The 17,203-nt window shown below is 33.6% G+C and overlaps 1 protein-coding gene across 1 annotated transcript; it reads left to right on the forward strand.

Moving 5' to 3' along the window:
- The first annotated feature begins 1,610 nt into the window (after positions 1–1,610).
- Positions 1,611–17,074, forward strand: tmbim1a (transmembrane BAX inhibitor motif containing 1a). The gene is made up of 12 exons (XM_067372986.1): positions 1,611–1,976; positions 9,964–10,229; positions 11,448–11,518; positions 12,853–12,917; positions 13,047–13,100; positions 13,206–13,256; positions 13,481–13,520; positions 13,679–13,716; positions 15,712–15,799; positions 15,887–15,982; positions 16,065–16,118; positions 16,248–17,074. The coding sequence occupies exons 2-12, from the start codon at positions 9,977–9,979 to the stop codon at positions 16,395–16,397; spliced, it is 960 nt and encodes a 319-aa protein (XP_067229087.1). The 5' UTR covers positions 1,611–1,976; positions 9,964–9,976; the 3' UTR covers positions 16,398–17,074.
- The last annotated feature ends 129 nt before the right edge of the window (positions 17,075–17,203 follow it).

Raw genomic sequence — 17,203 nt, forward strand, 5'->3', positions numbered from 1 at the left:
GAGCCAGTGTTTTAACTTACCCCACCATAAGGCACTGAATTTAAATTAAATCTGAAGTATAAGCTGGTGTCGTTTCAATGTAATATTACACATCTGGTTTAGTTTATCTTTATTTTTGAGTTTATTTGATAGGAACAGTGTACAAACACACCAAATCCTTCTCTGATACCAACCAGAGGATGTTTAATCATATATATCTTAGTCTCTAATGGTCTAACACGGTCGACATTGCAGAAAAACTACCATGTCAAGAACCTTCTGACTAAAATATTTATTATTTTGAGTGACATTCATTCTTATTTTGTTTTTATTTAATTTTACTCAACAAACTCTGTTTAGTATGTTTATGGGAAGGTTACAACTTTGATGGTCAACATATTGTTTCAGAAATGCAAACAATTAAAGATACTGAAATTTCAACTTCATTTGGTTGGTTTTATGTTGTTTAATTTAGCTTTAAAAAATATTTGTAAAATATATATAGTTTTTAAAATAGGTACATTATCTTTAAATTTTCACATGGGTTTGATTCAGATGGTCAGTTTACACCCACCTACTGACTCGGCTCATCTTACCCCTAACCTGGGGTAAATTGAGCCAGAGGAACACTTTTTTTTATAAGAAGCCATATTTTTAGAACCATGTGTCATAGAAACATTCTGATCATTTAAAATAATAGGAAACATCCCGAAATAAATACTTTCACTGTATTTCTGCCTCATTTTCCCTTATCTTGAGGACCACATAAGAAAAAGTTGCAAGAAAAAGTATGTGAACCACTTGCAGAATCTGTGAAAATGTTAATAATTTTAACAAAATAAGGGAGATAATACAAAATGCATGTTTTTTTTTATTTAGTACTGTCCTGAGTAAGATATTTTACATAAAATATGCATAAGACAAAAAATAGCTGAATTTATTAAAATATTTCACCCCCATACTCTTAATGCATTGTGTTTCCGTCTGGAGCATCAGTGAATGTTTGGACCTTTTTTAATAGTTGAGTTTGAGTCCCTCAATTGTCCTCAGTGTGATCAAATGGATCTGAAAATCATACAGTCATACAGGAAAGGGTTCAAATATGCAAAAATGCTTGAAAACCAAAGAATTTGCAGGACCTGGAGGATTTTTCTGAAGAACAGAGCTCAGTTTAACTGCTCAGAACAAACAAGAGACTCATGACACAACAACAACAACAAGAAAAAAAACAGTTGTAGATCATCCAGTAACCACACACAGCATTAAGAACCAATGGTCATTAAATAAATTCAGCTATTTTTTGTCTTATGGATTATATGTAAACATCTTTTATGTAAAATATCTTACTCAGGACAGTACTAAATAAAAAATAACATGCATTTTGTATTATCTCCCTTATTTTGTTAAAATTATTAACATTTTCACAGATTCTGCAAGTGGTTCACATACTTTTTCTTGCAACTGTAAGTTAAAAATGGCTTATCTTACCCCACTCTCCCCTATTGCTGATACTGATATCTAAAAAAAATAGGAATTACAGAAAAATAGGAACTGCGCTTTAGCACCACCTGGTGTAACACAGCGGAAGTGACCGAACGAGCACACATGACCGCTTGTTCTAAGAATACAAATATGTAGCTTGGGTGTGTCTAACGTTAGTTCACCACACCTCGACTAACTTCTTACATGAGGATTTTTTTTTTTTTAGGTGAAGCATTACATAAAGAGAAGAGATAGACAAGATTATTTAGCTGTCGTTTTCATTTAATCAGGCTATTTTGAAGATTAGATAAATATGTTTCTTGTGACTCCACCTGCTGGTCTACAAGCATCTCGAGCACTGAACGTCATCGACCAAACCCTGGCTTTACTTTAGTTTGACACTGAAGAAGCTGACCAGGGTGTCAACTCAAGGCTTTTTATTTAAACAGGATTATATAATCTTTCTCCAAGCTTCGACATCGACATCAAGTTTTCAGGATTTCAGACAGCGCGTGGTAAGAATATAATTGCTACATTGTACCATCACGTGCTCTTGTAAAACATAAAATACTGTTTTTTACGTCGATTGATTAATCTTTTAAGCTTTTACAGTAGTAAAACAACTGTTGCAGCTGATATTTAGCCGGAAACTACAGTTACCATGGTAAAAATATGTCCAAGGGGGAGTGAGGACAAAATATGTGAACATGTTTAAGATGAGCTTTTAGTCGTCATTTTAAGCTTGCGACATTATTTAAGTCTATTTTTAATATATTTAATATGGGAGTAAGATAAGATAACACTTTCCAGCCCCATTGTGGATTTGTTTCAAAACCTCTGAGCTGCCTTGTTTTTGTTGTTGTTGTTTCAGTGTAATTGCATTAATAATAATACATTTCACTGTTGTATATACTTTAAACAATGCTTAGTTGAACATAACCTGATTGCATAACATTTTGGCAAATCTCATGCATCAGGGTGGACCTGGGAAAGTGAAGAAAGTGTTGTTTATTTTCCACTTTAAATGTAAAAGGTTGCTAAGCAGAGTACATAATGATGTAAGAGTGTGTGGAGGGCTTGTTTGACTCATGAACTGAATCAAGAATGGTTTTCTTTTCCAATCTGGCTTGAATTACACAACAACATCCATGTTTTTGTAAACAGTATAAGTAGCCATACCCTAGAGGAAGATGCACCAAAAAAGTCCTTGGTTTTGAAAGGAAAAACATGATTTTATGTTGTTTTTAGAGTTCTGTCACATATATTTTTGTTCATTTAGTAACCGCCCGTGACTCAGTTTAGTTGAATTTGCCAGTCACTCCTCCCTGAACATGAAATGTAGAAACGCCTTTTCCCAGGATACTTTCAGTAAATGCCAATTCTTTTCACCCAGGTTAGACCTGAGTCACACTTTCCTTAGTCACATGTTCATGCTGACCTCATTGTGAACTGCTTTACATCTGTTTGACAACAGGAAGTACTTCTCCTGATGCAAAAATACTCTATAAACATGCAAAAAAGAAGAAACGTGACATTCAAATTTCAAAATGTCTCTCTCTGAAATTAAGCATATGCAAGTTTAGTTGCTGGGGAAAATACTAGATGTGTTCACTGTAAGGCCTTTCATGGGCTTTGCCTTGTCGGCTGTTTCCAGGAAGACTGTTAAAAATGTGGTCAGTGCTTTTTTTTGCTGTGATCACAACTGTGAGAGGGAAAGTGGCAGTCAACTAGACTTGTCACGGTCATTGATTAATCGTCTGATTGTGGTTATTTCGATTGTACGTTTGATTATTCGTTCTTGAGATAACCACAATAATTGTGCAGGTTAAATTTCAGTCACATTTTGCCAAAGAATGTAAAAAAAAAAACACTGTTGTAAAGGTCATATACTGTAGATAGTCAAAAAACGAAACTACATATGAAGAGTTCAGATGCAAAAGCCTCTAAGTGCCATCTGAAATTTTCTTCTAAAATTATAATTTGTATCAAGCTTGTATATTTATGTTCAGTTATTTCACTTTAATGGCAATAAAAAGGACCTATTAATTGCCATTAAAGTGAAATTACTGAACCTAAACATACAAGCTTGATAAAAATGCTAATTTTAGAAGAGGCATTTGCATCTGAAGTCTTCATATGTAGATATAGATATAGATAGTTCACACAAAACTACGATACTGAGTCCAGGGAGTGAATTTTAAGAAGGGGATGGAGTTCCAGTTCAAAATGTAGAAGATTTCCATCTTTTATCCATGTAATACCCTCCAAATAACATATTAGGCTTACAATGAACAAAACAGTTTGAAATTGTTAATCGCAATAACAGTGGGCTCCACAAATATTGGCACCCTTGGTAAATATGAGCTAAACTGACTGTGAAAATTAGTTTTTGCAATTTCTCCTCTTTCATTCAAAATATTCACAAACATCTAACCTTTAATTAAAGGTGCAATATGTAAGAATTTTGCAGTAAAATATCGAGAGAAAAAAACAACTAGCCAGTGTTATATATTTTGTTCACTTGAGCACTTACAATATCACAAATGTTTGCAACTATTTGTAAATCGTAAGAAAATTGCAATTTTAACCAAGACTCCGGGACGTGTGAGTCGGCGCCTGTCAATTGCGTCATACCCACGTTACCCTCGGTTTCCGGTTTTATTTTGTAGAAACCATGGAAACATTTGAATATTTACGTTTTAATAGACAACGGAACAACTGTTTTGATATATTTATAGACAGAAAACGAATTGTTAAATAGCTCAACATGTTTAGTCTTATTGTTTAAATCTAATTTTCTTGATATTTTTGCGAGTACCATGCTTTACCATGCCTCAGAGAAAAACACTATTTTATGAAGTAGCTAACATAGCATAATCAGATGCAGCTTTATTTGTATTAGCAGTAATACAGCATTTTCTCCATCATACAATACGTTTTAAATTAATTGCATGCCATTTATCAACACAAGCCATCCAGTATTTAAAATGATATTCTAAAATCGATCTATCATACTAGCAGTGTGATAGATAGCAGTGTGCAACAGTGTCTCACAGCAGCCGCCGAGCGAACGCACAGAGTAACGTTATCATACACATATATTTTAGCTAGCTAATCCATTGCAATTTAGCAATAACTATCAGTGTAACTGTAACCAGTTACCAAAACAGCTGTCTGTTTTGTTACTTGATTTTTCAATAGTGTCTTATCAATGACAAAAGTATTCACATCAGTGTTTTTCTTCCTTAATTAATCTGACTTTTGAACGAATTGGCTTGAATGAACGATTTAAGTAGCTCACTCATTAAAACGTCGAATCGCTGCCACCTACTGGCGGTTTCAATTTCTTTCTTTTTAGAATCACTCCGTTATTTTAGAATTTGATGAATGGTTATAGATAAATTCCATAAAGTTATGATAGATAGATAGATAGATAGATAGATAGATAGATAGATAGATAGATAGATAGATAGATAGATAGATAGATAGATAGATAGATAAAGAAGAAATAAATGATCCAATAACACTACACATAAAATTTTTTTTTTTTTTTAATTAAAAAAATAATAACAGGCAGCATACCAACGCTCAACCCCCCCCAATGTTGAAGCCAAATCTACGCCCTTGGTTACTTGTAATTATGTATAATTTACTGTTATTACTATAGTAAGTACATGTAGTAACGTGTAACTATTTCACCTTAAAATAAAGTGTTACTCAATTTTTTCCTGAATTATATGTATTCTACAATTGTTGGCACCCCTTCATTTAATACTTTTTTGCAAACTCCCTATGCTAAGATAACAGCTATGGATTGTCTATAATGCATAATGGGGGTGATAAACATATGGCAATATATCTGAGATCATTCCTCATACAGATTTTCTCCAGATCCTTCAGATTCAGAGGACAATGCTTGTGGACTCTTTTCTTCAGTTCATTCCACAGGTTTTCTGTGGGGTTTGGGTCAGGGGACTGCTATGTCCATGTCAAAACCTTCATTCTGTGGACAGTGAACTATTCTGTTGTTTATTTTGAGATGTGCTTTGGATCATCTGCCACGATGGAAGATTCAACCAAGGCTAGGGGTGTGCGATATCACGATTTTAGATTGTGAACGATTAAAATGTCTCCATGATCTTCTATTGAAGAAATATAGTAGTATTGTGCTGCAGTGCACATTCTGTCAGTTGCAGTTTAAATTTGTATAAATAAATTTAAATAAAATCCCCTTTTAAATTTGGTCTGTCATTCTTTTTTCTTTGATACTTTGTTACCTTGTAAAGCTACATTTTTAAAGTTTTGCTGTACTTCTCAGTGACTTATAATAAAACCAATATGAAAAAGGATCGCAATAAAATCATGATCTTCCTGAAACAAATCGTGATGTGTTTTTGCCAAATCATCCACCCCTATCCATGGCCCATGTTAAGCTTTCTGACAAGGTCAGCAGGTGTTGATTTAATTAATATCTGCTGGTACTGAAATTTATACGTAATCTGAAAGCTGAATAAATAAGCTTTCCATTGATGTATGGTTTGTTAGGATAGGATAATATTTGGTCGAGATACAACTATATGAAAATCTGGAATCTGAGGGTGCAAAAAATCTAAATATTGAGAAAATCGCCTTTAAAGTTTCCAAAAGAAGTCCTTAGCAATGTATATCCACTCACAAAAATAAATTTTTAATATATTTACAGTAGGAAATGTACAAAAAATCTTCATGGAACATGATCTTTACTTAATATCCTAATGATTTTTGGCATAAAAGAAATAGTGATAATTTTGACCTATATAATGTATTGTTGGCTATTGCTACAAATATACCTGTGTGACTTATGACTGGTTTTGTGGTCCAGGGTCACAAATTATCTTTTTGATGACCGAATGCTGTCAGATTTCCTTCCATTGACTGCCTCTACCATTTCAACGCTTCAAAAACTTCATAAAGAGATCGGAAAACTAATCCACATGATTCAAGCGGTTTAGTCCATATTTTCTGAAGAGAATCGATCGCTTGTTATGATGAAAAGGTTTCATTTAGGCTTTTACTCGCACATAAACATTGATCAGAAAACATAAGCAGAAGCTCAACCTAACCTGAATAATGCACAAGAACAGTCCTCTTCCGGCGTAACATGCAAGAATAAACCTCATTGATTACGCAGCAAAAATATTTTTCTTTCAACTATTTGACTTTAACTGACTTTAATCATTTTTGTGAATATTTTGAGTGAATATAAGACAAATTTTCACAGTCAGTTTTGCTCATTTAACAAGGGTACCAATATTTGTGGAGCCCACTGTATCAGTATGATAATTTATCATCAGCATAAAATTTATGATCGTGACAGGCCTACAACTAACAGATAATAACTACGGAAGAGGATTAGGACCAAGCAATAATAAAAAAAAACATCTCGAGATTAAAGTTAAATAAACTTGTTAAATTAAGAATTTGTTCTCATAATTTAACAACTTTTTTCTCGAAATTTAACGACATTTTTCTCATAATTAAACAAATTTGTTCTCATAATTTAACAACTTTTTTCTCGTAATTGAATGACTTAATTCTCAACATTTTATTTCGACTTTTTTCTTGAAATTTAACTATTTTTTTCCCGTAATTTAACGAGTTTATTTTCAACATTTTATTTCGACTTTAATCTCGAGATGGTTTTATTTTTTTATTATTGCTTGGCCCTAATCCTCTTCCGTAAATAACAGGTGTGCCTCATACGTCCTGAAAAGCTGTGGGCTCTTTGATCACCCCCTGGTGGCTGGATGCAGTACAGGTCATAAACCTCGCTCTCCCCATGTGAACAAATTGCATTTGAGTCAAAAAAAAAATAATGACACTACCAATAAAATTTTCCGAAAAATGTTTTTGGTCATTTAAGGTAGTTATCACGCCAATATATTTTCAATTGTTAATTTTTGTGATAAGTTTGATTTTACACTGAACAAATTTATAAATGCAACACTTTTGTTTTTGCCCCCATTTTTCATGAGCTGAACTCAAAAATCTAAGACTTTTTCTATGTACACAAAAGGCCTATTTCTCTCAAATACTGTTCACAAATCTGTCTAAATCTGTGTTAGTGAGCACTTCTCCTTTGCCGAGATAATCCATCCACCTTGCCGGTGTGCCTTAGGCTGGCCACAATAAAAGGCCATACACTTACATACATACGCTAATTAAATAACAAGGAGATTGTACTCCCACATCATTTGTTTCCAAAAGTTCTTCTGTTCATATCTAATACATGTCACTGTAGGGATTAAAATAGAAAGAAACCGGTGTAGACTTGCACTAGGTGTAGGTGGAGCTGCAAAATGTCCACTTCTTATGTTCGCATCCGGACCTCTCAGACTCTACACAGCCACATTGCTATCTTTACCAACAGAAGTCTTGGTGGGAAAAAAAACTTGAAGCAGGAAGGATATTCTAAGTTTAGTGCTCTCTCAGAAATGTTCTCCTTATTTACTGGGATCCTTTTACATTTACGTCTGAATTGTTTTCAAAAATGAAACTTGCTGAACTTCTCACACCTGCAATACTATATTAATTATTTTACCTGCTGTCCCACTTCATTAACTAAATTGTAGAACAATTGGGAACCAGTAACACCACTGACAAATTTCATGATTAGGTTGATTTTCAGGATAGAGGAAGGTATTACAAAATATAATAAATGGGCTGATGTTCTTAATATCACTTATTAATATTAAAACAAAAACCACACGTGGCCTTTCTATATTCTAATTGAGTCTCCATAAAGGTGCTTTATGCTAAATATTGCTTTTTTATATTGCTTTTACACCACTTACATTACTGGTACATCAAACCATCAAGTACAGAAACAATTTAAAATATAATATTATTATAATAATTTACAAACAAGTAGTTTAGTAACAAAATGTGTGTAAATTATTAAAATAAATTTATTTTAAATTGTTTCTGTACTTGATGGTTTGATGTACCAGCAATCTCCGAGGCAAAATCAGGAATATTGCTAGTAAAATGATCTCAGTTTTTTCTATGTTTAGTTTCAGAAATTGAATTGAATTGAGCCAATTATTTTCTTTTATTTCATGCACGCTAGCAGAGATTTGATCAGATTGGGTAGATAGAGCAGGTGTACAGATGTTTTTGAATGTCATCAGTGTAAAATTGGCAATTAAAACCATGACGATGTGAGATCTGACCCTGAGTTAATATGTAAATTATGAATTATAATGGCCCGAGAATGGATCCCTGGGGGACACCTTGCTTCTGGGGGACAGTAGGTGATTGAAAATCCTGTTTTAAAATGTAGAATTGTGTGTCAGAGATGTACAGTAGGAAGAAAACAAAGAAATAGCAGGTTTAAAATGAATATTTACAAGTTACACCTTGTTTCTACAGCGATTGTGTACAATGGTTTTTGACTTTTTATCATTTAAAATTGAGAGACATCATCTGTCACCGCAATTGTAGAATGACTCATTAGTGACCACAGACTGAACACAATCTACTTTTGTCAGTATTGAGAAGTGGTGAGAGAGTATGCATGTATCCAGGGCACAGCAAGCCCATTCTTGCTTGTGAAATTATTTTGACTGTGTTTTTCTGCTTAAAGGTATCGTAACAGTAAAGGGAAAGATCATCTCAAGCTCAGTTATAGGCAGTAGGGGTGTGTGATACACTTTGCTCACAAGACGAGACGATACACAATATTGGGTTCACAAGAACAAGATTTTTTTAACACTATTTTCAAGAAATCTTGTCATGACTGTCCTTCTTGTAATGGATGTCTCTTCAGTTCTACTAGCTGAGTGTAAAGTGGCACGAGATCTCATCACACTCCTAATAGGCAGTGCTCAATAATTGACAGATCATGGGATGAATGGATCAAAGTATAAACTAACAGCTAACAGGGAATGTTCTCAGAACTTTAGCTAATGTTCTGGCAAGGTTCTCTCAACGTTATGACCAAACGTTCTTCCAGTAACGTTCATAAAAAGTTTGTTCAAAGTTATCTGGTGGGTCTTTAATAATGTTCTCAACATTAGCGCAAAAACATCATTCATGGAGCGTTTTTTTTTTCTGAAATGTTTTAGTTGGACCTTCTTCTAAATTTTTTTTAAACGTTACTTATTTTAGAATGTTCATAGAAAATTCAAAAGTAACATTCCAAAAATGTTTGAAGAATGATAAAATGGAATGTTTCCTTAACGTCCATTGCTGGGAAGGTCCCATGGGTTAGTTTATAAGGTGTTTTACATGTTTAACACTTTATCATAGAGTTTAGAGTTATTTTAAAATATTTTAAGGCTGGATGATGGGAGAAAGCTTGGAAATGGCAGCAAACTAATTTTCTTGGTTAACATGGGTAACACTTGTAAAAAAAAAAAAAAAAAAAAAAAAATTGTGTTGGTGCAAATCTGATTTTAACTTTGGTTGCATTTGCACTTTAGTTTCACAAATGGTCATAATTGTATCTTATTTACCCAACAGGAGTTAAAGCAGCATGTCAAGGTCAGATTTCCCTCCGGGTTACGATGAATCCCGGCTGCTCTCAAACCCTCAGCCTGGAGGAGGTTACCCTGCTTCTGCCCCTCCATATGGATTCAGCGCATACGGGGGACAACCACCTTACCCACAGCCCAATGATCCCTACCGAGGACAGCCCAATGATCCCTACCGAGGACAGCCCAATGATCCCTACCGAGGATACCCGCCACCATGTCTACCAGTCATGCCTGTCATTCCTACTGGTGTTGGTAAGTTGTGTTATTTCTTGTATTTAGTAAATCTTCACCTTTTACTCTCATTGTGTTGATGCTCCTGAAACATCTAAGAACAATATTATTTGTTCTCCAGGTTAGCTTACCTTGTTGCAAAGCTAGTTTAGGATTTGGTTCATTACTTAAATTATCAATTTTACAGGAAATTTAATTTTAGCAGATCATATACAGGCAATTGAATTGAATTTTAACTTAAGTCATCATTTTCCATAATGTTGTAGCTCTAACCAGATTAGGCCAGTGTTAGGCCAGTAATATAGTGATTCATTATGGCTCTCTGGAATACTTGATTCTGATTGGTCAGTCGCAGCTGTGGTAAAATACTTTTGTTTAATGACACTATATCATTTTACTGTTGTCCCTGGCAACTGATTTCCAATACAGTATGGGGCAGTTTCATGTCTCGTATAACACTCTGGTCTCTTTCTTGTAACAATATCATGTAAATGCCCATTTATTTATTTATTGGTAAGAACTTTTGTAATAATAGTATCTGGCTGAACATTATCGTCCTTCTGGGTGAGACTCTACAGCTATTTGCCTGAGTTTGTTTTGACTGTACATTATACCTTACATAATTGGGTATTTCTTTAAACATAGCACAAATAATCTAAACAGTTTTCACACTCTCACTAGTTTATTTAATTTGTCCAATAACACAGTGGGCATACATGCATCACATGATAATTTTGTCTTTTTCCCCCAGCTTTTTTTCATGTAAATCCCCACCACATCTGTGTTTAATATTCATGGAAATTACATTTTAAACTGCATTTTTGGAATAAAATGGCCAACTCTTTTTTTTTTTTTTCTTATCTGTTCTACTTATGCTAATTTCAAAACTAGCATTTTATGTATAAAAGACTTCAAATATTCACACTTTTTGCATAATTTGACAAAATTGGAAATGACACACTAAAAGCACATTCTGATAACAAGTGATATTTGATTTCTCTTGATTTTCATCATGTCTTATTTCATATTTCATCTCAAACATGCTCTTCACTCGCACTGTAAACGAGTACACTAACTTTTAAAAATCTTTATTGGGTAAAAATTTAAATGATAGCCATTTGAAAATTTATAGAAAATTATTCACACAATAAATATTATGATTATTTTAATCTTTGTTTAGATGATGATGGTTTTAAGCTTCAGGAAATGTAGTTTTCACTGAAAACATGATTGTTACAGGTGACAATGAAGGATTTACCACAGCAGGAGATTTCGAGAGTACAAGTGTCCGTCACAGTTTTATACGGAAAGTAAGAACCATTTTTCTATAATCTGCATTATCTTCAATGTAAAAGAGTTTTATGAGAATGTTGTAATTTTACATTAAAGAGGTCATATTGTGCCCTTTTTATATGATTTAGTATTTGGGGTCTATTAGAATAGGCTTTCATGAATGTTGGAAAAACACACTATCTTTCATATATTTTACATTATTTCAGCTCCTCTCTTCCCAGTCTGTCAGTAATACTCTGTTTAGTTCCGGTCTCTATGAAGTCCCTCCTTCTGAAAAGCACAATATGCAATATGCAATGTGTTGTAATTGGTCAACCACATTGAACGCATTTCAAAAATGTCACGCCCTGTAACATAACCGCAGCTTAATAAATCTTAGCTTCTAACAATGGCGTCAGTTTTGCCTTGTCAATTCGATAGATTCAGGGTGGAAAAACAGCATCTCTTGGACACGGTGACGACACACTACTAGTGCCCAGGCCCTGCCCCTTTTGATATAGAGAATAACTCCTGCTGGAGGGACTTTGTGCTTTTAACTTTGCAGACCTTTTTCATGCTCAAACAGAAACATGAAAAGCATGGGTATACTTAGTTTTTTTACACGTATGCGAATGCACAGCCTTGCACAGTGGCGTTCGACGTATGCACAGTTTTGAGCAATCTCTCACCATGAGTTACAAACCATGTAAACATCTTTGTATTCTTTCATGCTAGAGTTGTACAAATGAGGGTACTTTCTAACCTCTTCACACAGTTTCTCATTTATGTAGGCCTCTGTCGTCGCTGTAGCTTGCATGCGTTCCTGTGTCAAGAAAAATTGGGTCCTCCCTCGAAATCGGGTCTCCCTAAACTGTCAGTTAATGATTATAATAAGTATATACGAAAGATATTAGTTTAAAATAAGCATAGCTGACTATATAATGCATACAAAAACACATTAGTGTATAATAAAACCAATTTAATGTGATTAGTTACACTTGATTAACTGTTGATTTAATAAATAGCATAATAATAATAGTAATAATATCCTATTACGTGAATAATTGAACATCATTAATTTGTTTTTTATAACTTAAATATTTGGAAAAGTAACTCTTAAGGTAACATAATTACAGTAAAGATGATTGAGAATATATGTAGGGTAAATGCAAATGTGTGTATAAACTAAGCTATCTGGCTAATTGCTTATCATATACAAAGTATGTGCGTTTACAAAAATCTGGCGGTGCGCGTACTCTTCTGATGATGAAATTCATGGTATGCACACTGTACACTGAAGTATACTTTGTGCTTAATAGGTCCTCTATTATTCACACACAGTTTTAATTATAATGTTTCCATTGTTTTGCAGGTTTACCTGATCCTTGCTGCTCAGCTTTTTGTCACAGCTGCCATTGTGGCTATTTTCACATTTGTGTGAGTCTCTGTTCTTGCTGTGGTTTCTTCATGTGCTTTGTGTTCACAGAAAATAAAGGATAAATGTTATCGCTGCTTGTTAAGGTAGACTTTGTGATTAAACTCAGATTTGTGTTTTTGTTTAAACAGGGAACCTGTAGGAGTGTTTGTGAGGAAAAACCCAGCCATTTACTGGACTTCATAGTAAGAACTAGACATTTGTTTGTTCACGGTGTCAAATACTTCACATTTACAACATTAAATGCAAATATTGCACAATGTGAAATGACTAATACATTTTTTTTCCAGCGCTGTCTATTTTGTCACACACATCGTACTGGTTTGCTGTCAGGGACCCAGGTGAGATGATCGCTCCTTTTCTGAATCAGTCTCATAGCAGCTATAATAAAAGGAACAGATGATGATGTTTTATACTGCTCAAAGTTTAGTCAAACAAAAATCATACCACAGTATGAACAAAAACTGATTTAATCTAAAAACTAAAGCCCTCATCAAAAGAGCCACTACAAACATAAGTTGTCATGTGAAACAATGCATTTAGCCTTTGCTCTGTCACTTTATAGGAGGCGTTTCCCATGGAACCTGATCCTGTTGGCCATTTTTGTGAGTTGGAAAACACTGAGTCACTCTGAATGAATTAAGTGGGAGTGTGGCCAAACCTGTAATGGAGAATACTGTTCTTTCATGTAATGCTGTAGAGCACGTATTAAGGATGTTACATGAAGTCTTTGAATTACATTGTGTATTTTGTCTTGTTTTAGACACTGGCCTTATCGTTCATGACTGGAAATATAGCAAGGTGAGACATGTCTCACTACATGATGAGATAAAGATGAAATATTTTATGTGTTTACCTGCATGTCATGTGACCATCAGTCGACACCAGACAACAGTACACTTACATTTTCTATGTCTATGTGACAGAATGATAGAATGGTTTTGTTTCCACCCCTTTTTATGCTTTGGTGCCACGAATGTATTTTTAATTTTTGATACTTAATGGGTTTCCCAGACTGGGGTCATATTAATCAAGGTATTATTTTGAATTATAAAAAATGTGAATTAAAATGAATAATTTTGAAATAAAAACAATCAAGATAAAACTCTTAGTAATAGTGCTGTCAAACAATTAATCGTGATTAATCACATCCAAAATAAAAGTTTGTGTTTACATAATATGTGGGTGTATGTGTAATATAAATAAATAAATAACTAAATGCATATTATATAATATATATATATATATATGTATATATGTATTAGTCAACATTTGAATTGATCGGATTTAATTGATTGGATCAAAACCTTACATCAAAGTTTAAAGGTTTTTCAGTTTATAAATATACATATTTATATATATTTAACAAAATATATTATATGCATGTGTGAGTGTTTTTATATATATATATATCACACACACACAAGAGTACACATATGTTATGTAAACAAAACTTTTATTTTGGATGAGATTAATCGCGATTAATCGTTTGACAGCACTAATTAGTAAAAAGATGAAATATTTTATTTGTTTACCTGCATGTCATTTAACCATCAGTCAACATAATTTTATTATTATTATTATTTTTATTGACTTCTTTTTATTACAAAGAAAGTTGACATAAATTACATAAAATTGTACATTTTAATGTGTTTGAAAGACAAACGCCTTCCAATGAGAGTAATATACGGTTAAATGAGCGATAAATCAAATAATGATTGTGTTCGTCAGGAGCTGATTAAATGAGAAAACACTTTTTAACAGTGAAATGACTTCTGTAAACCCAGTGATCACATGCTTTTTTAACAAAGGCTGTAACCATGTCTTGAACTTTGGGGGGGGACCAATGGTTTTTTTTTTTTGCATGCGTCTAATTATTTAAAGGAATTAAATAATTAAAAGATTAAAAGGGATTTAAGGAAGTAAAGAAAAAGTTAAAATTTCAGATCTATTGTAGTTATGAAGTAAACTATTTGCAAATAATATTTTTTAAATATGCACACATCTCATGACATTCAGTTATAAATTACATGAATCATGTAAATAATAGCATATTTTCAATTCAAAATGGTGAAATGTTATAAAAGTGTTGTAGTTTGCATCACTGGATATTACTGTCAGTCACTGAACATTTCTATCGTAAGACAGTGTTCAAATATGAAATATTTAGCCTCTTACATCTAACGACACACTGCTTCACTGCTAAAACTAAAGCGTTGCGTTGGAATTTGCGCTTATCTTCTGTGAACAGTAAACCCTGCCTACTTTGATTTGATTGGCCATGTCAATCATTCTGACATTGAGAAGCGCTGTTTAACTGCTCATGATGGTATACAGCTTATACAGATGCGTATACAGATGGTTAAACATTTTTTGTCATCCTAACAACAAACAGCAGTGCGTAATGCAGTACAGCAGAATCAAAAGAATATCATATATTGGGGGGGATTTGTCCCCCTCAATGTCTCTGGTGGTTTTGGCCCTGGTTTTAGCTGATAGTCACATGACTAGTGGCTAGTCTGTGTGTGCAATTCCACAAACCTGGAAAACCTTCTGAACGGATATAAGCAGTAGACTTTTATAGAAAGGAAAATCTAAAAGATAAAAAAAAGTAGTAGAATAAATAGATTATGAATAATAATTTACTGCCATTGTGAAAATAACATGTAATCATGTTATCAATAAAGTAACTGTAGTCTGATTACAACATAATATAATCAAATTTCATAATCCAGATTACATGTAATCCATTACTACACTGTGTATATATATATATATTGTATTTTGTGTTTGCAGTTATTACAGTACTAGGGCAGTGTTCCTGGCCCTGGGCATCACTGTTGTCGTGTGCGTTGCGGTGACAATCTTCTGCTTTCAGACTAAGGTGGGGTGGATATTTAATATGGGCATGATTTTACATCAATGCATTGTGTCAGAGTGTGTGTTAACATGCTTTTCTATTCTTCTATAGGTGGATTTCACTAAATGCGCGGGCTTTTTCTGCGTACTCGGAATCGTGGTGTTTGTGACCGGCATCATTACGGCTATCGTTCTGTCATTCAAATACGTAAGCGTGACTTTGCATCTTGTTATTTACACAAAAATTGTCATTTGATCATTTAACTTGTTTCCTTTGTTCGTTTTTTTAGGTCCCATGGCTTCACATGCTCTATGCAGGTATAGGAGCCATTGCATTCACTCTGGTATGTCTAATCAAACAAATTGAATTCAGTTTCACCTTTTTTGGAAGGCTTTGGTTCTGCATGGGAACATTGTTCACTCTTTCCATCCTAAAATCACTTTTTTTGCATTTGTGTGTTTTTAAATATTAGTTTCTGGCCTATCATACTCAACTGCTCATCGGGAACAGGAAGCACTCCATCAGCTCAGAGGAATATGTGTTTGCCGCCCTCTCCCTTTATGTGGACATTGTCCAGATCTTCATCTTCCTCCTGCAAATTATTGGATTTGCAGAGAGATAGAAGCTTGGACCTTTTCTGTGCTGACTTAATGGCTTTACTGTTTATGCACTATGCAGTGTCTTCTCAGTCAATGCCCTACTAATATATACTCAAACTTGTAAAATATAGCTAACATTATACTCATCAAATAATTATTGAGGATTTCCATGATTAACTCACCATATGCATACATTCTGACAAAATATGAGTGAGCCATTACTGTGCCACATGTCATGGTAATGGCAGCTCACTTGTGTTATGCAAATTTCTACTGTATAGACATATATTTGCTGTATTTACTATAGATATTAAATCGGTGTGATGCATTTTGGAAAAGGGAATAGGTTTTCTGCTGTGTACATACAATCTAACTTTATTTCAGTTTATTAATTGAGTATTTATCTCCGACATCTTTATACACAGTTAAATCTATATCATAATTTTTTGCTTTAGCTTTGGGAAATGTCTTCGCTTGATGAATTTGATACTATATAAATGTCACAGATTACGTGACGTACAGTGGTGCCTTTCCATTTTTGATTAGCGCCAAAGATACTCTGTAAATAATGAGACATAAAAAGTGTTATCTAAATTTCTTTGTCATATATTAGAATGATATAAACAAAGTAAACATGTATTTTTTTTTTTTTATTACAATGTTCTTAGACAACAACGTGGCTAAAGTTGGAGTCATTATTGTGAGGATGGTCATAATAAAATGAACACTTGAGTATTATTCAGTTATTTTGTTGATTTTTTTAATAGATATTATTGGTTGCTTAAGTTATTCTGTATGTTTATGAACAATCATGGTAATGACTGCAATT

The sequence above is a fragment of the Chanodichthys erythropterus genome, chromosome 21 (genome assembly GCF_024489055.1).
Source record: "Chanodichthys erythropterus isolate Z2021 chromosome 21, ASM2448905v1, whole genome shotgun sequence".
NCBI lineage: Eukaryota > Metazoa > Chordata > Actinopteri > Cypriniformes > Xenocyprididae > Chanodichthys > Chanodichthys erythropterus.

Excerpts from the sequence above, each read along its gene's own strand:
- tmbim1a (XM_067372986.1), top strand. The coding sequence starts at position 9,977 with ATGTCAAGGTCAGATTTCCCTCCGGGTTACGATGAATCCCGGCTGCTC. Across the intron at positions 10,230-11,447 it reads TGTCATTCCTACTGGTGTTG|GTGACAATGAAGGATTTACC; the intron begins GTAAGTTGTGTT and ends TGATTGTTACAG. Across the intron at positions 13,257-13,480 it reads GTTTGCTGTCAGGGACCCAG|GAGGCGTTTCCCATGGAACC; the intron begins GTGAGATGATCG and ends GTCACTTTATAG.